We start from the raw sequence: 25339 nt of genomic DNA on the forward strand, positions 1-25339 counted from the left end.
GTCTTAATGATTGGTTTTTAGATCTTACACCAAGAAGACGGTTGTCAAAATAGTGCATGTGAATCACAAATAGATTCAATGTTTTAAACATTGACATTTATTTACTCTAAGCTGTTTGAGATCAACAGAAAAAATAGTCAAAAGATGAGGATTTATTCAAAGCTGCATCCTCTATTGACAGTTGCTCATAATCAAATCTAGATGTAAATGTTTGGTTTTCTGATACTATTCATGAAAGTCATAGTTATTTGATAAAGATATTATTACTCAATACACAGATGTTTGGTAACATTTAGGAGATGTTATTCGGTGTTTCCTTATATAATTTTGAGACAATGTTTTCAAGAGTGTTACATTTTAAAAAGACAACCTTTTAAAACTCGGATGCACAAAAGTGTGATAACATTCTGGAGACATTAAATAGATCCCAAGACGATCTTACCTCTTTAGAAAAGTGAGACAAAGTACAAACTAAAAACATTCTGGAGACATTAAATAGATTCCAAGACTTATCTTCTTCAGAAAAATGAGACAAAGTACAAACTGATAACATTCTGGAGACATTAAATAGATTCCAAGACTTATCTTCTTCAGAAAAATGAGACAAAGTACAAACTGATAACATTCTGGAGACATTAAATAGATTCCAAGACTTATCTTCTTCAGAAAAATGAGACAAAGTACAAACTGATAACATTCTGGAGACATTAAATAGATTCCAAGACTTATCTTCTTCAGAAAAATGAGACAAAGTACAAACTGATAACATTCTGGAGACATTAAATAGATTCCAAGACTTATCTTCTTCAGAAAAATGAGACAAAGTACAAACTGATAACATTCTGGAGACATTAAATAGATTCCAAGACTTATCTTCTTCAGAAAAATGAGACAAAGTACAAACTGATAACATTCTGGAGACATTAAATAGATTCCAAGACTTATCTTACTTCTTCAGAAAAATGAGACAAAGTGCAAGCTGAAAACATTCTGGAGACATTAAATAGATCTCAAGACGATCTTACTTCTTCTGAAAAGTGAGACAAAGTATAAGCTGATAACAACAAAAGCCTACCATCAACTTGACAAGCGCATCAAGTAAGTCTGTAGTTGAATTAAGTCTTTAGTAAACACAATGTACTGGATAATGCAGTTTGTGAAACATCCGTAATTAAAACTATGAAGAGAGCAAATTTAGATCCTGTTTAAAACTGATGAAAAACGACTAAACCTATAACTAATGAAAATGAAAACTAACTGAAAAAACTGAAAAAGATAAATCTGACTGTTACTTTAAAAAAATATCTTTGATAAAGGTGCCAATGTAGAATTCATCTTAACATTATAGAGAAAATTGGAAATTAAGGGTATATATTTTAGATTTGTATTAAAATTTCGTGAATCCAATTAAGTTGATTTATTGTTTTAAACAATGACGTTTATTTACAGCGTTACTCCGGCTTGTTTAAAATTTACAGATAAAAAAGAGAAATAATATAACATTGTAAGAAAGCTTGGACAAAAATTACTATTAGATCAATACAGCAAATAAAGTTGTATATCAATGGACGTTATTCATAACTCTCATACAAGTCCTAAGACCTTTCTTTCGTAGATATTTATAAGTTTATCGACAGCTGCATTTTGACATATCAGGTTCTTACTTAAGGTGATTGAAATTTTGACCTAGTAGTTTTTTTTTTTCTGAAAACATCACAAGACATTTCCTGCGGCATCTTACGTATCGAGTAATTCTACTTCCTTAAAGTAATGTTGGTCAAATTCCGCAGACACATGTCCAGAAATAAACATAAAAATTACTATCGTGTGAGAGACAACTGGATCCCAAACCTCGACAGCAAGTGTGGACAATTCTTTAGGACATATCAAGGCTTGTCAGTAGGAAAGGAAAGGGCTGGGCAAAGCTCAGATCAAAACTGTAACAACAAACGTTCACAGCTAATATTTGGAAATGAACAAGAAAAAAAAGTGAAACGAGTTAAAACAAGGTCTACAAAGTACTGATGTTTTGTGCAGAATTTCTTGAATTGGAAGATAAAAACTATTTTAGTAACAAAGATAAGAAAAAGTCTTAGTTATCTGCCCTTCTATGTTTGGTTAAAACATTTATTTGAACCAATTTTTATTTATTGTTTAGAACTCGTCAAAGATGTCCTGCAAGAGAAAAACTCAAACTGATAGTAATCTATCGAAAAAAACTAAAAACACAAAAAGTAAGTCTGTATTTGTTTAAATTAACTACCAAAACATTCTCATATTTAGGCACATTTCGAACCATGCCCATATCTCAACAAACTAGCTAAATCAATAATCTTCAACTTTTTTTAGCGTACCGGCCCCTTTTCGTATTTTTTCTTTACAAAATCCGCCAGCTCCCTCTTCTAAGAAAAACATTTATAAAGAAGCGTGAGATAACAAATTTGAACAAAATGTCATCAATATATTAAATTGTATGCTTTCACTAACACTTTTTCCACATGGGAGACGACTGCGTGTCAAAGCCGATCTTTTGTGGCGAGTTTAGAGTAGGACGGAGTTACAAAGGTGCCTCAGCGTGAGCGCTATAAAGATTCACTCAAGCGCCATTTCGTCCTCACTGGCATAGAGTAAAGTAGCTGGCAGCAATTACTGGCAGTAGATGGCCTCTAAGAGAGAAGTTGGAGAGCTCTCACAAAAGCTACATAACTAGACAATTTTGAAATAATATTTCATCACTAACAGATATAAAAAAATCGTTTTGTGTAACATGTTTAAAAAAATATTTTTAGTTTTAATCAATTTTCAGACAATATTATAAGACTTCTAAGAAGCCACTAAAATATAGCCATACACGAGAAGATGCTCTTTGCAAAAAAATAAAAAATAAAAATTTAAATGACGCTTAAAGCTAATTAATTAATTAATTGACAAGAAAGGAATGAATCCCTATTTTAAATATTGAACGCTGCAATCTACGTATTTTTTTATACATCAGTTACATGTAGACAAAATTAAGCTATTTAAATAAAACTCACATTTATATCCAACAATTTTTCGTTTGATTAGCAGGATAAATATTTATAATTAAGGTAATAGTTCTATAGTAGTGTAGAAAATAATTACATCAATGAGATATGAAAATTAAAGTCCCTACCTGCTTAAATAAAATACATAATCGTAGACCCCTTACCCCTAAGAAACATCTCATAGACTCCCAATTTATTTTTTTTTCACTTTAGTAGACCCCTTGGAAATTTTTGTAGACCCCTGTAGGTCTATATAGATCACTTTGGGAATCACTGCCCTAGATCACAGAGATAGTTTTAAACATTTTTCTGATCTAAAGTATTTCTACAGTATGTAATTACAACCAGATTATCAATGGTCACATTTCCCAGCTAGCTCCGCCCAGACATCCGTCTTCACCATCAATCTCAACAAAGCCGAAACAGACAGCCTCTAGGCATATATTACAAAAACAATGGCTACATCTAATTGTAGTTTTCAATATAACAAGTGGACAACATTAATACACTAAATATAGAAGCTTCAGTGAATGTAAGCAAACAAGCTGTAAATATAAATATGAAAACGTCCCGCTTAGGTGGTTGTGATTTTAAGTCTTGACTCGTCTGCCAGGCACTCCTTACTTTTGCCTGGTTCCGGGCAAATTTTGATGCCAAATGCCGACACTGTGGAGAGTTAGTGGAAACATTGGCGCATATCATGCAAGAGTGTCTGCAGCTCCAAGAGAGTCCGGGAAGTGTATCTACAGAGTCACGTTACCTGTGTGGGAAATATAAGGCACTTTGCCTAACCGCAGAGTTTCTCGCCAAGGCTCTACGAGAGGACTACCAATTGGACCAATCAGTTAATATATTAAGTATTTTTACAGTACAAGTAATAGCAATATTAAACGTATTTAATTTAACAACGAGAGTGTCAATAAGTAATGATGTATACTAGTTAACAATGAGAATGTCAATAACAAAGGTTTAATTAGTCTATGATAAAATATGACATAAATCCTTGAAGGTATACGCGCACGACATGATCAAAAACTGAAAACTATACTCAATCTCAGACATAAATGACAATTATGCATTATAATAAATACTAGATTAGAAGGCCTAAGTTAGACTAAATTATACAACATAGATCTTGTTAACAGGCAAGCACACCTCACATGCAAACAGTCTAGTCCGGCCTCGCGATGCCTGCAAAACAATGCAAAGTATAACAGCCAAGTAGTGTCCATGCAATTACAAATCAGGATTGACCTCAGTCTCAAGCGTCACCAATACAGGGAAAAACAACAAACAGAGAGCTCCAGCCAAAAAATTTGATACCCAAGCAAAACAAAAGAAGCAATGACGCCAACATAGCGCTTCCTTAGAAACTGCGCAGCATTGTGGTGCAAAAAAATCAAAACACACACACACACACACCTAGCAAAGAAGCAATCCATAAGTGCATGACACCAGCTACCCTCTCCCGTCGTCCTGCGTGAGGTTTTAACTAGGAAGTAGAATATCAAACATGTACAAACAACTTTTTTTTTCAACTCATACTTTTTTCTTCACTTTAAGCTCAACATTGACATGCCAGGTAGGGTTTTAATGAAAAAGTAAATATTAACTGCCATTTATACAATCATCAATGAATTTTGTTTCTCTTTAACGAAGCTAGACCGTCCATGGATGTGCCTGAGAACGATAATTCCTTCGTTTCTAATATAATAACAATAATGATACTAACATGGGCGTAGCCTGGATTTTTTGCGGAGGGGGGTGGATGGGATTTGGGGAAGATTTATCCCCCCCTCCACTGAGCGAAAAAAATTATATGTGTGTGTGTGTGTGTGCGTACATAATTAATCTTTATTACATTCTGACCCTTTCGGAAGACACTTATTGTGCCCTTGAATAGGTTCTTCCTGGAATTAATGGAAAACGTCTACACTCCCCGCTTTTGATAGCAATGGGGTCTGGGGGAGCTCGCAGCGCTCGCCCAGCGTGAGGCGAAGCCCCGACGCCTAGCACTATTTCTTGTATTCTTGTATCTACATCTTATCTTGCTATTAAAAAGTTTTATTTCAAAAACCTAATATGCTATTCTTACTGAATTAGACCCTCCCGCGCCGTTCGGCGCATTTGCCGGCAAGCTGTTTCCACAAAAATCTGTCACAAGCAATGTTTGAAGCCTCTTCCCACCTGCTCTGAGTATCTCAATAAAAGTTTGGCGCCAAGTTGTACTAGGATGACATTGCAACTCCAATTATGCGTAATTCATTTTGTCGGAGAACATGCCCCGCAAAACCACATGCAACGCTCTGTCATAACCATACTAAGGGGTCGACTGCCATTTCGGCATATGATTTCTTTGATTTAGACCCGATCTCTATAACTGACTCCTAAAATCTATCTTAGCCATCTTTGTTGAGCCACATTTAGTGTTTTTCAATTTCGGCAGAAGACTAATCACACTTTATTAATAGAGCCCAGCAAATGGTAGAAATGTGTAACCTCTCTTGACTACGCTCTTGGAATTACATGCCTATATTTCTATAGATTTTATATCGAAAATCATCTGTTGAGGGATTTTAAACTAAAAAATCTATGGAGTTTTATTTTTTTAATTCGAAACCCCATTTAGCTACGGTCATAGAATTTGGTGACTGTAGTTTGCTTTAAAATAATATTGAAGAGAGAGGTTTCAACTCAAAACATTCTGTAGGTGATTTTTAAACTCAAAGCCATCTGGAGTGGTTTTCAATTTTAAAAAAAAGCCAACTTGAGTGATTTAAACTCAAAACCCTTCATTAACTTAGCTACGCTCAAAGAATTTTAGTGTGTAACTTGCTTTTTTATATTGAAGAGGAATTTTTTTACCCTCTAAAGGGGGATTTAAACTCAAAACCCCCTTTGGATACGCTCATAGCATCTTGAGTGCGTAATTTGCTTAATTTTACATTCAGAGAAGGTTTATCGTTATTTTTTTTTGGGGGGAGGGGGGGGGGTGTTTAAAGTCAAAATCTTCCTTAGCTGTTTTCTTGGAATTTGGGGATTGCCGTTTGCATTTTTTTTTAGTTTTGTCTACAAAAGAGGGGAATTGAACAGAAAAACACCTGGTAGGGGGTTTTAAACACAAAACCCCTGTAGGTGGTTTTAAACTCAAAATCCCTGGTAGGGGTTTCAAACTCAAAACCCCCTGGTAGAGGTATTTTTATCCCAAAACCCCCTGATAGGAGTTTTTAACTCATTACCCTCTGGTAAAAGGTTTTAATATAAAAACCCACTGATAGGGTTCTTTTTTAATCTCAAAACCTCCTGGTAGGGGGTTTTAAACTCAAAACCTCCTGGTAGGGGGTTTTAAACTCAAAACCCTCTCAGCTCTTTTGTGGTAAGTGATGATTTAGTATTAAAATCTCACCTAAAATAAACAAAATGAAAGAAAAATATCAGTCACTAAATTCCGTTCCCCCCCCCTGAGAAGGAAATTTCATTTCGGGGGGGAGGGTTTCAACCCCAAACCATCCTCCTAGCTACGCCCATGGATACTAATTTTAAAGTGCAGAAAAATATGTTTTTATGTGAATGCGTTTACTTTTGAGTTGATGTTTAATTTAATTATTAGAATTTAAAACTAGCAGTCTTGACAGATCTGATAGCTATATAAAAATGATGTTTGTGAAATATAGTCTATCAGTAATAGATAAAACACAGAGTAAAGGCATCCATAGACTATTCCTCTTCAAAAAAATTAGCTGGCACATATTGGGGAGCTAATCACAACATCCTGAAAAAGACCTATACCAGTTACGTAAGACTTGTACTAGAATATGATCCCACATCATGGGTCTCATCAGCCCAAACCAACCTAAGAAAAATAGACAAGGTTCAAAATATTGGTCTAAAGATAATGACAGGAGCAATCAAAACAACACCCATAAGAGCTATGAAGGAAACCGCTGCCCTGATCTCTCTGGATGAAAGAAGAGAAATAAATATCCTCTCATAATTCAGTAAATTGGAAACCTTGGAAAGGCACCCACTCAGAACAAAAATCCACAAAACTGGCACTAAAAACCGTCTCAAAAGGACCAATTTCATACAGGAATCTCTAAACCTAAAAAAGAAACACCAACTTGAAAAAATTACTCTGGAATCCACGATACACTGTGATGAATCTCCACCCTGGGACAAAAGTCCTTTTCCTACTATAAGGGAACATATTGAAAACATAAAAAGAAACTCTAATTACAGACCAACAGAGCTCATGGAAATAGTGAACTGTTTTCTACAAACCAATTATTCTAGCAATCAGTGGATCAGAGTTTACAAGGATGGCTCATCCCATAAAGCCACCGAAAATGGAGGAGCCGAAATACTTATCGAATGGCCAGATGGAGGAAAAGCAGAAAATCCATTGCAACTGGAGAGCTCTCTGACAGTCACAGATCAGAAAAAGAAGCATTAGCACTAGCTGCTACCATGCTAGAATTTGAGTAGACTTAATTAACATTTACGTTTATAGATTTATGTATGTTTACATTCAGTAGTAAATATGTAAACAACATTTTAATTTAGATAAATCTATATCTAAATTAAATTAAACTTCGATCAATTTTGCTCAAATAGATATAGACTTGATCTAGATGTATCATAACTAATCAATTTATAGATGATCTTAAGACATACATAGGTTCAGATAATATTCTACTAGATCCATAATCAGTATAGGCCTAAAAATAGATCCCTCTAGTGTTAAGAGACTTGTATTTCTTGTAAAAAGTATTCCTTTCAGACCCTGCCTTCAAGATGAAATTAGGATATTTAGGCACCGGATATTTAGGCAACCGGAAATTTAGGCACCCGGATATTTAGGCACCCGGATATTTAGGCACCAGGAAAATTAGGCACCCGTAAATTTAGGCACCTGATAATTTGGCACTTTTTGAGAAAATGAGGCACTCTTTAATAAGAGATCTTTATTTTGAAAATAATTAAAACATGTTAACGTATATTTTATCCTTAGGCTGTGGGCTATCTGTGACGTTTTAATAAATAAAAACTATAACGATTCTAGCTAAAGAAAAGCTAACAAAATGGAAAAAAATCACAATCATGAGAATGTGTGGAAAAAATGACTCCTGAGTCATTATATAATATAGACATCACAGGATTCAGGGGAGGGGAGGTAGAGATGATTCTCCGCTCATTGCTTCAGTCCATCACCAGCCCCTATAATGTTGACTGGTGAGTTTTTAAAATTGATGATTATGCAATTAGCGTAAATATTTAGTTACTAATGTAAATACTTAGGATTAAAAAGTATTATAAAATATTTGTATTATGTCGGGGAGTGTTGGCGATAAATATAATCGCAATCGCCCTCTCCTTGAGGGAAAGGCAGGGGTCGAACTTTAAAAATGGGATAAAGGGGGGGCGCACACACTCTCTTAAATGAGAGGATTTCTCGCAGGTAGATGTAAACTTGGTGGTAAAAGTTACGTAGTGACTCTGAAGGCTACACACTGGACTAAAGGGTATGGAAACACAAAGGTGTTCAAGTGGAAATCTGAAGATTATATTTTAGAGGCCTTCCAAAAACTTTGGAAGACACATTTCTGTTAAAACCATCATAATAACAGTAATAAAAATAATAATATATATAAGGGAAATGAAGATAGTTTAATTTCATTGGGCAGTGTTGAAAGTTAGGGAAACGTGTGTTTTTATATAGTTTTTTTTTAAATCATATGTGTGTGTGTGTGTTTAATAATGTGTGTATGAAACACTTTTTTGTCGTTGTTTTTCTTTCATTATGAAGAATAAAAAATGTGTATATGGTACTGAACACAAAAGAAATGGGGGAATCATACCTTCTCGAAAATTGTAGTAAATATATTTGGTTTATGATAGAGAAGGCGGGGTTAAATTGGATTATCAACAATCTTCTATAAGCAGAAAAAGTATCTACAAGAGACCCATATTCCAAAAAATATATTTTAATTTTTAACTCATCTGTCTTTTTCATAAACTTTTTTAAATTTTCAAAACATTATATTTTATCGTAATTTCTAGCCGTTTTGCGATTTCCATTGAAATTTATATAAATATTATATTACATAAATTTATATATATATTCAATAAAAGTTAATTACCACATTTGAAGGACGTAACACACCTATACACTCACACAATAGATCTTCCTAAAGGGGTTACCCATTAACAATATAAAAGAAGGAGTGTTGATAATAGATATTAATGCTATTATAAAATATGAATACTACTTTAGTTTATCGACATATTTAATTCCATTGAGTAACGCGCGCAAATCCCTCCTGCTCATTCCCATTCCCACTATAAGAAGACAATTTTCTCCATACTTCCATTTTAGCAGTTATGTACAATGCTGTACCCTGATCTGTACTCCAGTGTGTAGCCTTGAGACTCATTACGCCATTTTTACGACCTAGTTCTACATCTACCCGGGACAAATCCTCTCCTTTTAGTGGGCTTGGTTGCAATCTACTAGATACGATCTAAAATGTACTCTTTAAAATGTAGATGTAGTTACATACTTTTTTTCTATATACAAAACTTCATGCAGGGTGATTGGGATTTAGAGGGCTGGACTCAAACCTAAGACTACAAAGAGACAAATATCATTGCATATCACACTAGCAGGCTGCCAGATCTAGATAAAAATATCCCATTTTTTGTAATAAGCGTAGGCTACTGTTGGCTTTATTGAAAAAATATAGACATAAGAAATCCTTGACTAATCTATTTTTTTTTTGTGTTTCTTTATATCCTCTACTCTTAAGCGAGCTTTTCTTGTATATATATATATATATAAATTTTATTTCGAAAACGGCTCTAACGATTTTCTTTAAAATTTCTCGGTATGTGCATAATAGTGAGAAAACAATTCTCAACTCATCGGCCACATCGGGAAAACTCGAAGTCGACCGTTATATCGGTTTGAAAACGGCTCATTATCGAAAAATTAATTTTGGCTAAAATGTTTTATGAATGAAATTTTTATATATGACGTCAATGGGAACAAAGCTTGACACCGCTTACGTCACTAGGCTCACAGCAGTACACTAAGACATTTCTTCGCAAAAAAGAAAAAGTTTTAATGATTCAATCGGCGTAATTAAACATTTGCGCACCATCTTATTGTACATTGATCCATTTTGAAACTATGGAAGAAAAATAATAAAATTAAATATTTTAATGTATGATTAGTTATTGTGTTTTAAAGGCTTTATAAATTGTTTACACTTTAATTGCGTACACCTGTAGGTAGCTTTTACTTTGTTATTATTTTGCTGGTGAATTATTGCAATGTGTTTAAGCTTCGAAGTCTACTGACTGTCCCATTATCTATGCCTTACTTGCATAACCAGGGCCGGCCCTAACATTTGCGGGGCCCTATGTGAAATGGATTGCGCGCGGACCAGTAAGGATAAGGATAATATGTGAAAATAAAGATTTTGTATTACAAAATTAATTCGTATTTGCATTAGATTTTTTTTTAAATGAAAGCTGACGATGCCGTTTTGTTATATCACGCGTAGGACTGTGTTTACCATACTGATTGTCACCCCAAAGTGACAATTTTGTCTATTTTAAGAACATGAGTTTCAGGAGATTTCAAAAGAAGGAGACCACGGAAACCCTATTATAAATTATAATGGTTTAATTTAATAATTTACACCTAGAATCAGCGCGGGGCTTTTGAACCTTCGGGAGCCACTGCTGCAGCATAGGTCTATGGCTGGCCCTGATGATATCTAGTTCGCAATCAAACGAATTTTCATCATGCTGCTGCTTTTTTTTTGTTGTTAACCTATAAACATCGGTAAAACAGAAGTCATTTTCCAGAAGTGATTCTCTCAACCCCTCTATGTGGATCTGAGATATGAGTACTGTATAGAAAGCAACTAAGACTTCTTAAACGACTTCACCAAAGACCACAATACAAACAGCGATATTCTTGCAATATGGTATGAACTTCTTATAATCCGACTGTCACGCTTAGCATGGCACTTATTTCGTATGGGAGACGAACATATTTTTGGCAATCTTTTCTTTCTGAAAGGTTGTCGGAGTAACAGAGATGCCTCACAATAACGCTTCTTTAGAATATTAAAGCAATGTTTTTAAGTCTCTTAGGAATAAAATGCGCGATTTTACTTTGTTACTAGGTGCACGTTTTACACAATAACGCAGAGATTGTGCATCACTTGATGATTCTTACTACCTACGGTCAAGCTGCTAATTAGGTCACAAACACTAGGCGTGATAGATATATAGATATGTTGTTTGTGTGTGTGTGTGACAAATACTAAGCGTTCTCTAAAATACGGTGTTTTTCTTCTTTTTTTTTATTAATGGCCTTATGTCTCAAAATAGCTTAGACCTAAATTAGTACTACGGTAATGCGTTACTGGGCTTAGCAACGTCAGTTTCTAAGAAGAGCTGATCAGTGATAGATTCCTTCGATGTGGACCATGTGAAAATGACTAAAAAATCTGTCTTTCTTGACATGGCGTAAAAAGAAAATGATATAAATAAAAAAATATAGATTATAACACTTTTGAAACACCTTACTTTTCACAAAATTTTAAGATTATAACACTTTTAAAACACCATACTTCTCGTGTGTTCGATAAGTTCTTAATATGTTCGATAAGATAAGATAAAGGTAAAAAAGTGTTCGATAATTTAAGCTTTTGAAATCATCAACCTGACCCATTTTAACATCAAATATAAGTTTAACTATGAGTAGTAATAGAATAAAACATGTCTACTTTTTAAGAAAAATGGTAGAGGAATTCACAGATACAATCAGTTTTTTTCTAGGTCTAATTTTTACGGAGATACACAAATTTAACTATAAAAAATGTCGGCGAATGAGCTTAACTTGTTCGATAAACGTAAGTTACTGTATATTTTAAATATTTAGTTTCTTCTGTAGGGAAAAATACAGTATTTTGAAAACTATTTTTTTTTGTTGTTTCAGAAAACAATTATTTCTGTAAAAAATAGTCTGACTGACACATACATTTAAACTATTTCAGTTTGTCTAAAGGATCAGACTGACCTAGCAGACTTATCCAGTCTTGGGGATGAGAATCAAGATACAGGTAAACTTTTGGTTTATAAATGTTTAGATAGAGAAAGGTTTTGGTATATGTCTATTTTCTAATTATAATAAAGAAAGAAACTTTAAAATAGTTCTTTGATTTTCATCCTTTCAGATCCTCATCATTTCACCAGTGACCAGTCCAAAATCCAGTCAGATGATATTGAAGGTCCACTAATTGGTAACTTTTGAGTTTCATTTTTAGTGTATAAACTGTAGAAATAAACACATGGGTTAGACTTGATATTTTTATAGATAGCTCTTGATTGACTCAATAATTTACATTTTGTTCGAAACATTGGATCAAGTTTATTTCCCTGTTCTCCAGGTGATCATGAAACTCAGGAGTCAGAAGCTGGAGAAGCTGATCTACACAAATATCTTGTTGGCTGTAAGAAGAATCCAGGTCATAGACATTTTATACTTGTTGACACATTCACCTTGAAACATTTACCTGAAGGTCTTCAAGACAAAGATTTGTATAAATACATCAAAGTTACAGCTGACCTCACAGTTAGAGTTGATGTTAGAAGGACCAGTCCAGAAAGACCAAAGTTTTGGCCAGAGACAATTAAACCATATCCATTTTATAACATGAGTGAGAGAAGAAACTTGAGAACAGGAAGTGGAACAGTGTGGCGTGTAAACATGTTTCAAGATGGATTCAAACAAGATGAAGATTATGGAGATACTGCCTACACAAAGTGTTGGTGTAGAAAATGTGAAGATTCAGACTCACCTAGCAATGTATGGTGGGAGTTTGAAGTGACCACAGCTGCACATGTGGTTTTTGATGACATTGAGGCCAACCACACGACCTTGACAATGTTTTATGATAGAGATGGAAGTCCAGTGGTCAGTGTTGATAAGGTCAGTGCTAGATATGTAAACATTGAGGATGACTTATGTGGGTTGAAATGTGTGACATGTGATAAAACTTTAGGAATTAATATGTTGAAATTGTGGAAACATTATAAAAATGTCTGGAGGAAAATCTGTAACAAATACAGGGACTCTAGATCTCAACACAAGTTGAACTTTATAGTGTCACATCCTCATGGGTGTTCTAAACAGGTCAGTGTTGGTCAATGGAAGGACAAACTAAAGGTGGGTACATTTAATTCTAAATTTACTTATACAACTTGTACATGTCCAGGAAGTAGTGGAGCACATGTCCACTGTCTGGGGTATAATGACAACTTGATTTGGCCTAATCTTGTCCACAGTGGAAGTAAGTCTGGACTAAATTACAGTGGAGTTGGTTTTATCCGGTGAGTTGCTCCCTTTGTGAGTTGTCAAGCTCCACCATAAAGATGTCTTTGAAAAACCCTTGAAATTCTGAAAATCAAACTCAAATGTCTCTTTAGTCTTGAGATAAATTTTATACTTTGTGATTTGTTTACTAGAAACATTTTGTTTTAAACTTAGAAAATAAAAAATCTTCCTATTGTCTTAGATTAACTTTTCTTCTCGTTATGTAAATAAATTGTGTATGTTGTCTTTAAATTTACAATGTTTTGTTTTCTTTTTTATCCATGTTGTTGTTTGTAATTTATATTTACAATAATTGAATTAATTTTTTAAAGTTTTTTTTTTGTCAATCAGCCATGTTTTGATTTTCAAGGGTGATAACTGATAAATACTAACTTTTAAAAATAAAAACACATCTGTCTTTGCTTGCACCTTTAATAACTTACATTTAATTTTCTGCATTATATTTTAATAGTTTAAAACAAATAAATAATGATAATTAGTTCATTTTACTAAAGAATCCATTAAAACAAAACAACACCTACTAAATTTCAATATCCAAATCCTCAAGACCAGGAATATTTTATTGATCAGTATACAGGTGAGGCTCCACCTGAACATACTCTATTAAAAACGACATTTACATAACTACAAGAGTCATTGAGTGACTACTGTTATAATGAATAGGTTGATTTAAGCTCAAGTATTTCTATAAGACTTTGACAAGAACCTTTGAAGCTTGACTGCACTGCAAGAACTTGGTCTATACATCAGAAGTATGTAAAAGAAAAGTTCCCTTTCAGAATTTATGATCTATGGGGCAGTTCATGTAAAAATAATCAGTTTCTGCGGTCAGAGTTAACGAGGGTGTCAAGTGGCTAGCACAACCACCAATCGCCTTTACTTTTCTCAACAAACATTAAGTAGGCCTATCCATTAGAGCCCGGTGGAATTAGAGGCGGATTTAAGATCCAGAAAGTCAAAATTCTAGGTTTCGAACCTAAAAAGAAATGTATCATATAGCCACCGTCCCTCCAAAGACCATAAGTTAGACCGACTAACTTTTTTCTAACTAAATACATTTCACAATAAACTCAATCTCACTAACTAACATAACTTACCGGATGACACCGGCCCTATTGAAACCACTGCTTAAGACAACACATAGCCGTCTTTCTTTTTTCACGTTCGCTAGTCAACTAGTAACGCTGATACAGTATGGCCAAATAAGAAGTACCGGACTTAGGCCATTTTAATCGATTTCTCAAATTGGGACCTGACAGGGGCCTATCACAATCAGCCATGGCTCTTGTCAAATGCTTTGAAAGATGTATGACTTAAAGTGTTAACATTTTTAGTGTTTCGTACGATTGGCATAACCTAAATTGCCCACTGGCATCTATTAAATTTAAGTTTACATTTTTAGCTTCCTATACATAAATGTTGATAAAATAATGTCATTAATGGTTGTAAATAAATAAATGAATGAATGCTGTATTACCTGACTGGTCACTACAAATTTGTCGCGAATGTCGTGGAATGCTGGGTTCGTGCTTATGGTAGTCACACATGATAGGAGACGAACAAAGATGTTACAGATTAACATTAATCCACTTTGGCAGACAAATATAAAGTTTATTGATAATAATAATACTGCAACGTCTTGGCGGTTGCACAATTAAGGGGAGGAGGACCACCTGAAGCTATTTTTTTTATTTTTTAACCAAATGCATTCATATTTGGTATACACATATATGGAGTTAATCTAATGTAAAAAATGTAAAAAAAAAAATAAAAACTTTTTGGTTGCCATGGAAACGCTGCCATTTTGGATTTTTTAAGGTAACTTTAAGCCGAATCTACTCCTAAAGTATTTGTTGAAAATGAATGAAATAACTTGAATTCAATACTTAAACAATGTATCTAAAAAATTATAGACTTAGAAATTGAATAAATCTTTTTACTTTTTAAATTTTTTTATTCGAACTTATGATATGTTTTTTTCTATAAAAAATCACAATTTTTGAGACAACATGTTGAAAATTAAAAAATGAAGACAAAAATTGAAAAACTGGCTCTATATCTTGGAACTACATTATGTTGTTAACATATATTCCAAATTTCATAAGAATCCATCAATAAAAAAAAAGTAGATACAAATTGAAGAAGGTGACCGAAGCAAAAATGTGATTATTGAGAAAAACACCTAAAAAAAAACAAGTCTTTTTAAAATGATTTAAACAGTATTCTCCATAGGTAGGGCCAATTTTTTCAATTAATTTTATTTCCCTGCAAGCTTAAGCTGCTCTCCTTAAGTGATATCTGTGTTAAATAGCTTTATTTCCCTTTTATACTGAGTTTGACAGGGGTTTTTTTAGGTCCCATTTTTTGTAAGTTGATGACTATGAATAGTAATGGAAACATGCAATCATTTTTTAAGTCATACAAAAATCCAAAGCCAAATTTCCAACAGATCCAAGGACTGAAAAGTTTATTCTTTTAAATTAGATACATTTTGTTTAACTTTAGTTAATTTTGGGTGAATCTTCTCATTTGCATTCTGGGTGGCTTTCCATAGGCGCCACTGTAAAGGTTTTGATATGACAACTGCCGATACAAATGTTCCAAGAGATTAGCAAGTAAATCATATTTTAAGAAATGCTAACACATTAAATACTTTTACAGGAACTTTGTCCAGTGTGATAGCAAAGTTAAAATAACACCATGAAGAAACTCCAGTTGGGTGATGTGGTTTGGTAGAAGAAATCCAGTTGCGAATAGTGGCTAAAATGGCATTTCTTTTTTTGTCCACATGATGATAATTTCTTATAGCTATTGCATAGAATGTAGATTTTTTTTTATAGCATTCTTAGTTGAATTACCCTAGCCCAGGTCACCTAGGCTGATCTTATCCTTACTTCAGAATAAAACATGGCTGAGAACCAAGTAGTTCCAAACCTGTAAGGTCGACGAATTGTTCTGTTTTACGACAAGACCTTGGGGCTCAGATCTGTTCATAAAACTCTCAAAAACAACCTGGTGTTTCCATCAGACAAGGTTGTTTATCTCTGTGTAAACTTCTGCCCTGATCAGATCTGTTCATAAAACTCTCAAAAACAACTTGGTGTTTCCATCAGACAAGGTTGTTTATCTCTGTGTAAACTTCTGCCCTGATCAGATCTGTTCATAAAACTCTCAAAAACAACTTGGTGTTTCCATCAGACAAGGTTGTTTATCTCTGTGTAAACTTCTGCCCTGCTCAGATCTGTTCATAAAACTCTCAAAAACAACCTGGTGTTTCCATCAGACAAGGTTGTTTATCTCTGTGTAAACTTCTGCCCTGATCTTTTCCATAAATACAATCACATCCGCATAACAGCGGTAAAGAAAATCCAATAGTAAATTTTGTCAAATCATATCCGCATCAGAGCGGGTAATAATGAATTTCCAAAACACATAATCATCAGAATAATAACTACTTTTAGAACATGTCTCAAATGAATACTAGCTTCGTCTGCCCAAAAATACTCTACTTAGTTTAAAGTCACAACTTGACTCTCTAAGTCAGATATAGTCCGTACCCGACCAAAATACTACTTGACTGCCTTGACTTGACTGAACTCCAAGTCAATTTTAGTCATTCTAACTCCTGTTTCAACATCATGAATTTCACGTGTCATTTTCACCGTCTTAACAAGAGGTGAACATTTAACAGGCAATGTCAAACGAGACCGTGACAATAGGAAAATTTGTTATTGTAAAAAAATAGAAAATGTATCTCGTAATCATCTTTTAAATTCGAACCCGCAGTTTGTAAGTCCGGCCAAGCGAGTAAGGAAGGAGATTTTGTACCGTAATTGGAACTCGCAGTTTGTAAGACCGGCCCTGCTAGTAAGGAACGAGATTTTGTACCGTTCAGATCTAGTCTTGATTAACAGAAGTCACCCACTTGAAGTAGTTATAATAGAGCGGGTGGTTGTTGTCTTCTAAGATTTTTCCGACTTTGCTAACATAGGTCATTGATAGATTTCGTTTGTGCAGTACGTCATCAACTAATTAAGAAAATTCTGAAAACGTAATTTAGACAAACACATTAGGACACTAGCTCTCATCCTGTGGGTCGCGATCCCCTTTGGGGGTCGATTGACGATTTACCAGATGTCACCTAAAGCCATCGAAAATGTGGATTGTTTTTGTCTATTCTTCTATTGATGTATGTGTGTGCGGGTGTTTCGGCAGAGTGGGGGATTGTAAAATGGGGTTGCCGAGCATAAAAGGTTGAGAACCGCTGCATTAGGAAGTCATATTACAAGCTATTTAATTATGCTGTGTTAAACCAGTATTTAAACAATAAAAAATATTTTAAATTTAAACAGGGCTAAACGATTTTTTGTTAGTAAATTGGAATATGTAATATATTCAAATGACACTCCACAGATACTGGAACTTTTGTCATTAGAGCACATAGCGAATTACTTGAATCAGACAGGAAAACATGAGTTAAGTTAAGTATAGTATTGACATGAATGACTTTTACGTCATGGATACGCGAGGACGTAATTATTTTTAAGAGACGTCTGTAGCTTTTCCGATAAGATAAGGCTCTGAATAGTTGCTAGGAGATTTTAGCCAATGTAGTACTATGTCCATATTATGTTGCCTATAGGCCATGTTGCCCACAGCTTATGCTTATGCTGCCTATACGTTTAGGTAGCTATAAATTATGTTGCCTAAAGGTTATGTTGCCCTCAGCTTATGCTCTATATTTATCAAATTACTAGTAGTGTTGTGTACGCTTTCAAATAGTTATGATTTGTTATTGTTTGTTGTACATATATCCCCCCTCTCAATCTTGAGTCCTCGTCTATATGGTTGGGAGGTACATCTTTGTAGTATATTGCTGGCTTTACTTTCGTAACTTTAATTTGTTTTAGGTAAGATAATGACCTGTGATATAGTAAATTACCAGGCCAGGCATCTCCGCGACAACAGGGTGAATATTTTCCTGGACAAGCATTATGCGATTTGGACTGCCATCACGATGGTTCTTAGTTAGATTTCTGCCGTTCCCTACCATACTGAACAAGAACGAGGTTTTAGACTTTAGACTAGGACGCAATGATCTTCGCTTCTGAAGGAATCCCAAGCTTGCACCTCTAGAGAACACAGCTGTTTGTCCTTTTTTTTTTTGCTTTGCTTAGAATAAGATTTAAATAACGTAAGTTCAATGATTATTATTGTTATTTATTTATTTGCGTACCTATATTTCCATTATAATTATGTATACTATTTATAAAAAGATGCACCTAATGTAGATATTCAAGACTTCATCTAGCTCATATCAATGTAGTTTTTTTTTTATACAAATTATCCATGTAACTAAGTGTTATATATATATTTCTTTTGTAAGGTTTAGAATGGTGTGTGTGTTTGTTTCTAATTGGCGAAATAGCGGCAAGCGTCACATAAAGTAATTAACAAACATGTTCAATTGTAACATCTAATAATGTGCCTACTCGTATTAGAACAAGACCTTTTTTTTACCTAGTTTATACAAAGTCACTCAATCTCTCGGTAAGGTTTCATGCACTTACAGTTTATTTATTCCGCTTTGCATTCTGGGATTAAGTTGAAACTTTCCGCGTGTATTTATTGTCAATGACAACACGTGACTTAATAAACAAAAAAAAAACAATCACTTCATCAATGAGTCTTAATTAATGTCTGTTGTTTTCTATGGGAAATGCATTATAGCGGCCTTGGCATACCAGTGACAATAATCACGCCCAGATATATCCCGACAATCAAGCCACAATAGTTACTTTAACCTAGTTGTTATTTTGTGAGCAATTAACTAGCACAGTGGTAAAACATGTTGAATTTCCATAATGGAGAGACTATTTCGATTTTTTTAAATATTGTTATTGAAATGTCAATATAGAACCTTCACCTCCTTCCACTGGTCCATAAAAATATTATTTAGACTTTAGACCAACAAGAAGTGACTGTCTGTTTGGATTTTAAGTGAATAGAGAAACATTTTTAACCTTCAATGTTCGTTTAGTTTTCGCTTTTAGATTTTGTTTTACAATATAATGAGAAACATTCAAATACCAGTTTAACAACAAATAGAAATAGTGTATACATCATCAAACATATACCATACTAGACATGCATAGGTATCAATTTAAACGCTAGGAGGCGCTTTACCACTGGGAAAATTTTGTTTCATTATAAAGAAAAAATCGGAAATTTCTTGAATTACTTTTTATTCTATGTCCGTGTTTCTATAAAAAGAATTCACGAAGTTGTCAGTAAAAACAAAGATTTTATAAAGTAAATCATTCTATTTCAAAGTCATTTTTTTCATTGTATTATTTTAATATAGAATAGTAGAATAGTAAACAGTAGAACGAATTTAGGACTATATGGATGTTGTATAGATTTATATCTAATACCGGTCAAATCATTTTTATTTTACGAAATTGCAGATGATGTTAAAAAGGCCATCTGTTTTTTTTGGCCAACAGATAACGCGCAGGGAGTCTTGTGGCCAGCATAAAGATCCGTACCCATTGGAGTTTTAAAATTGAAAATACCAGTCTTCATTGAGATTCGAACCCAGGACCCAAGTTTCGTAAGTCAAGCACTTAACCGCTTTTGATTTACAAGGTGGGCATGTGTGTGTTATAATTGCACTTATATGTTTGTATCTGCATATGTGAGTTTTTAATTTAATTTATAGCGCCAATCAAATGGTAAAGGAAAAACTAAACTTATCAGATACTGATATGTAACATAGTGTCTACACATATTTTTGTGTGATTATATGACTAAATGATTTTTTTTTAAATATTGATCTAATAAGAAATCGGAAATTCGAAATATTTCTTCTAAATTATAAATAGACACCAAAGTTTGGTAGATTCTTTCGTCATTTGCAAATTTACTTAATTCTACTTCCTTAATGTAATGTTAGTCGAATTCCACCGACACATGTCCAGAAATAAACATAAAAAATGGAAAGGGCTGGGCAAATCTTAGATCAAAACTGTAACAAGAAACGTTCACAATAACTCGAAGCAAATGTTTGCAAATGAACGAGACAAAAAGTGAAAGATGAGTTACAACAATGTCTAGAAAGTACTCAGATTTTTGTACATAATTTCCTGAACTAGAAGATAAAAAAGCCTTTTTGGATAACAAAGGTAAAAAAAAAATTCAGTTATCTGCCCTATTTTGTTTTGGTAAAAACATTTCTTTAAACCGATTCTTATTTATTTTTAGAACTTGTCAAAGATGTTCTGCAAGATGTTCCACAAGAAAAAAACTAAAACTGATAGAAAAGTATCGAAAAAACTTATAACAAAAAAAGTAAGACTGTATTTGTTTAAGATAACTACAAATTTTCTCTTATTTAGGCTTATCTTTTTATGAATTTAGGCACATCACCAGCAATGTCCATATCTTAACAAACTATCTAAATTATTGGTTTTAAAAATTGTTTGCCTATCACCCCCTTTTTCGTATATTTTCTTTAAAAGAATCCTCCAGCGCCCCCCTCTAAGAAAAATCCTTATAAAGAAGCATGAGATAGCAAAGTTGAAAAAATTTCCTCTAATTACTAATTTTTATGTTGTCGATAACACTTATCTCACATGGGAGACGACCGTATGCTAAAGGCGATGTTCTTTGGCGAGTTTAGAGTAGGACGGAGTTATAGAGGTGCCCTCGCGTAAGCGCAAAAAAAAAAAGATCCACTCAACTAAAACTCTCCGTTTTCTCTCCCATTGAACAACTAAAACTTTCCTTTTTCTCTCCAAGTAAACAACTAAAATTCTCCTATTTCTCTACCAGTAAACAGATACAATTTCCAATTTTGCTCCCAGTAAACAACTAAAACTTTCTTATTTCTCTCACAGTAAACAAATACAATTTCCAATTTTGCTCCCAGTAAAAACTTAAATTGTCGTCTTTCTATCCTATAATTGTTAAACATAATGACGGCACAAGGGATCAAAATTTTATTGAAAGAGAAATAGTAAATTAAATACAACAAAAAAAAAAGGATATTGCCCCTACAGATGCTCGAACCAGCGACACAGGAAACAAAAACCTCCACCTTTCTGCAACGCAGTACCATGCAAACTAATCCCTAGATCATAAATATAATTCAAAACATTTTTCTGATTTAAAGTATTACGCCAGTAACAATAACAATATTGTAGTAAATCAACATGTAAATAAGTAAGTAAACTCTAGTATCAGTAGCAAGAGTATATGTAGTCAGTAAAAGTAGTGCAATAGATAAACAACTCTAGATCCTTTATTTCGGTCTGGTTCTCTCTCTTAAGTTGTAACATGGTTGACTTTCATGTTCTACAGTTTGCGAGTCACCAGTGAGTTCCTGGGCGTCAAGTGGGGTATGATATTTCTGTGTATTTTCAAGAGAAAGCGCTCGAAGGTCCTCAGAGCCTTCCAGGGGTTATTTCCTTTCTTGTATCACCGTAGGGGTGTTGACTGTTATTTCCGTGTTTTGAGTTTCTGGAGGATATTCATTATCCTCACCCTGAGCGAAGAACGAAGGTTCACTTGTTGTTGTGGATTGGGAGGGGAGGGAGCCACACGTTTTAGAGAGACCGTCTCCTCTTTACCGCTGGGCAACCGTACCACGACATATTGGGGGTTACACATGAGAGGATCATACTTCGAAGATCGGTTCTCTCTTCTCAGCAACACTCTACCTGGGCTAGATAGTCAAGTGGGGATAGATATCCCGAAGGAGGATTTCCGGTTCAACCAGAAAACTCTCTCATGTTGAGTTTCGTTTGTTGCCGTAGATAATAATGATCTAATCGAGTATAGGGCCTGGTTTAAGACTAGCTCCAATAATGAGATCGCGAGAGTGAGATGTTTCAGTGCTAAAGTAAAAGCTATCCAAAGAGTTTTGCTTAGTCGTTCAATTTGTCCTTTGCCTGAAGGGGTCGTTCAACTTGCACCTCCTTTGACATAAATGACGTACCTCTCAGAATGGACATGGGTAGGCAAATGAAAAGCGTGAGTAATCCTCCACCATTGTTAATAAATATTTATTATGAGTAGCAGATGGTAGTGGCACCTTAAAATCGATGCTTACTCTCTGAAATGGTTGGGTAGCCTTAATGAGGGTGCCTGAAAACTGTTTGAAGAATCTAGGCTTCATTTCACATTGGTTTACCACTTTGAGGACGTCCTCGCAGGAAAAAGGTAAGTTCTTATTCCGAACGAAATAGAGGAGTCTCGTGACCCCTGGGTGACAGAGGTTGTTGTGTAAAAGTTTGAGGTCTTCTCCAGTCATTTTGACACAAAGTTGTTTCTTCAAAAGCTATTCGCAGCAGCGTTTTGTTTCCCGGGTTGATATACGACGTCATATTGGAAACTACTAAGCTCCAGTCGCCATCTTTGTATCTTTACGTTTTTTTTTATCTTGCCCTTGTTTTGCTGGTCAAACATAAAAGACACTGAGCGTTGATCTGAAACCAATGTGAAGGGTCTACTGATAAGGTAATGTTGACATTTTCTCCGGGTTTCTACGATAGCGTATGCTTCTTTTTCGACTGCTGAGTGTCTGCGTTCACAATTAGTGAGTGTTCTTGAAAAGAAGGCGACAAAACGGCCGTCTTGATTAAGAGTGGCAGCGATTGCGTTGTCAGAGGCGACTGTTAGAGGTCGATTATAATCTATCGTCGAAACAGCAGCGTTTTCAAGTTCGTGTTTTAGCTGTTTAAAAGCTTCCTGTACTTGTTGAGGGGGAGGAAAGGCTTTGTTGTTCACCAATAAATGGATCTTGCTGGAGAAATTTGGGATCCATTGAGAATAATAGGACAGTAGTCCAATCACCCGCTTTTGTGATTTCATGACTTGTGGTAGAGGTAGATTTTTCAACGCTTGAAATCTTTCGGGGTCTGGTTTAATTGCCCTTGTGAGATTTCGTAGCCTAGCAGGCATACTTTACTAGTCGCAATATCACTTTTATCATCGTTGAAGGTGATACCGTACTTTTTAGCGGCGTTGAGAAATCTCCTTAGATTCTGGCCCTGGCTATAGGAGTTACGACCGCAGATGGTAACGTTATCCACGTAAGCGAACGTATCCTGTATCCCTGCCTCCTCAATTATTGTGTTGATCGTCTTTTGAAATGCAGCAACTCCGTTTGTCACTCCAAAAAGAATGTGGCAAAACTGATAAAGCTTTCCGCAAGCCTCGAACGTCGTGTACTGCTTTCATCATCTCTGACAGGTATTGGTGATAAGCGCTTTTGAGGTCGAATGTACTGTACATTGAGTATTTACATATTTCCTGCACCAGTTCATCAACTTATGGCACGGGGTACGCGTCGAGTTAAGTGAATCGATTGATGGTTTGACTATAGTTGATAACCATTCTCTTTCTGTGCCTTTTATTCGTTCTTACAATTATTTGGGCTCGTCACGGGGACGTGGAAGGCTCAATAATTTTATGAGATAGAGGTCTCTTGATTTCAGTTTGAATGAATTTGGAGTCAGTCATAGAATAGTTTATAGATTTAGAGGCTATTGGGTAGCAGTCACGAGCAAGGTTCGCGAAGAGGCGTGGTGATTCAACTCGTGCAGCTTCCAGCGTACAGACCTAAAGAGTTCTCTGTTTTTCCTCAAATGGGATCATTAGTGTTTCGTGCTGGCTGATGAAATCTAGCCCTAATATTACATAGATACTAGTCTATCTAGTAGTGAGAGCTTCACACTTTCGTATTTTTCATCTTTGTACTTTATTTTGGCGAAAATATGTTCGTAAGTAGTGCGAGAAAGATGTGTAGAGGCCATGTAGATTCTGTGACGCCTCATCATCTGCTTTCATTATGGCTGAGGTTATAGTTTTGAGTGTCTGTCTGGTCGATTTACAGACTTTCTGGAAATGGCCCCTCTTACCGCACAAGTTGCATGTAGCGTCACGGGCTGGACATCTAAAGCGTTGGTTTGGGCTGTTTCTACAAAAGAAGCATCTTTTACTAGTGCCGTACTCACCTTATGTTCCAATTTTGTCGTTGGAGAAAGCCTCTCCACGTCGGCGCTAGCTCCTCAGGTAGTTTCAGTGTAGATGTTATACGCCATGGCATGGTTATGTGCATATTCAAGTTGTCTTGGCTCTTCATAGGCGCACTGTAGAGTTAGAGTAGATTTCTCTAAGAGTTGCAGCCTTATGCTGTTTGAAGCCAGTCCAGTAATGAAAGCGTCTCTTACGAAGATATATCTGTGTTCTTCAGCACTGACAGCTTTGAAGTCACAGTCTTTGGCCATACTTTTAAGCTTAAGTAAGAAGGAGTCAACGGTTTGTCCGTTCTCTTGTCGACAAAAACTTATCATGTGCCGTGCAAAAATTTCGGTTATAGGCTTCACGTAGACATTTTGTAGAACTTTGATTGATTCTTCGAACGTTGTACACTCACTTATGTACTGAAATACTCTCGAAGAAACGTAGTTTTCCAGTAATTTCTTTTTGTCGATCTCGCAGTGAGAGACTGAGGAGATAAAATTCTCAAATGTTCTGAGCCAGTGCAGCCACTTTTCGGCAGCCGATGGCGAGCTAGGCTATATGTCTAGCTCTTTTGGCCTAAATAGACGCTTCATTTGTATTACTATTTTTACTTACAGACTGAGAATAGTGTTGAACGAAAATCCAAAAAAAAAGATACGTGAGGCACATAGATCCATAGAATTGAAAATGTATAGTTTTTATAAATTGTAAAAAGAAATAAACTAACACTAAAGAGTAACCTAAAACAAGGCTTTATTAAACTAGAACGACACATGAACTGACGAAAGAGACTTGGACAGTAGCACACTAAATCAATGTTATGAACACATTCTCACGACGTTACACAAACATAAACAAATAGTAACTATTTCAC

General features: G+C 34.9%; 3 protein-coding genes across 7 annotated transcripts in view; all 3 read left to right on the forward strand.

Moving 5' to 3' along the window:
• On the forward strand, positions 1–20787 carry LOC106060062 (uncharacterized). 5 transcript variants are annotated; one of them, XR_008774824.1, is made up of 7 exons: positions 1–1098; positions 2159–2234; positions 12098–12163; positions 12278–12343; positions 12491–13269; positions 19905–20050; positions 20701–20787. XR_008774824.1 is itself a non-coding variant. In XM_056010832.1 (7 exons), exons 4-7 carry the CDS (start codon positions 8249–8251, stop codon positions 13435–13437), a joined length of 1089 nt encoding a protein of 362 aa, XP_055866807.1. In that variant the 5' UTR covers positions 1–1098; positions 2159–2234; positions 3640–3870; positions 8038–8248; the 3' UTR covers positions 13438–13668. The 5 variants fall into 5 exon arrangements, 4 of the variants coding, with proteins under 4 accessions (XP_055866807.1, XP_055866808.1, XP_055866809.1 ...); XM_056010832.1 differs by lacking the exons at positions 19905–20050; positions 20701–20787 and adding exons at positions 3640–3870; positions 8038–8258 and having other exon boundaries at positions 12491–13668; XM_056010833.1 differs by lacking the exons at positions 19905–20050; positions 20701–20787 and adding an exon at positions 8038–8258 and having other exon boundaries at positions 12491–13668.
• LOC106062541 (uncharacterized) overlaps positions 1–25339 on the forward strand; it is a 262239-nt gene that overhangs the window by 197345 nt on the left and 39555 nt on the right. The gene's annotated exons all lie outside the window — the stretch shown is intronic.
• The window catches only part of LOC106062540 (uncharacterized), a 19259-nt gene continuing 13990 nt past the window's right edge, over positions 20071–25339 (forward strand). The window contains exon 1 of the mRNA XM_056010838.1: positions 20071–20085. The gene's annotated coding sequence lies outside the window, so the exon portion shown is untranslated. The remainder of the gene's footprint in view (positions 20086–25339) is intronic.

This window comes from Biomphalaria glabrata, chromosome 14 (assembly GCF_947242115.1).
Source record: "Biomphalaria glabrata chromosome 14, xgBioGlab47.1, whole genome shotgun sequence".
Lineage (NCBI taxonomy): Eukaryota > Metazoa > Mollusca > Gastropoda > Planorbidae > Biomphalaria > Biomphalaria glabrata.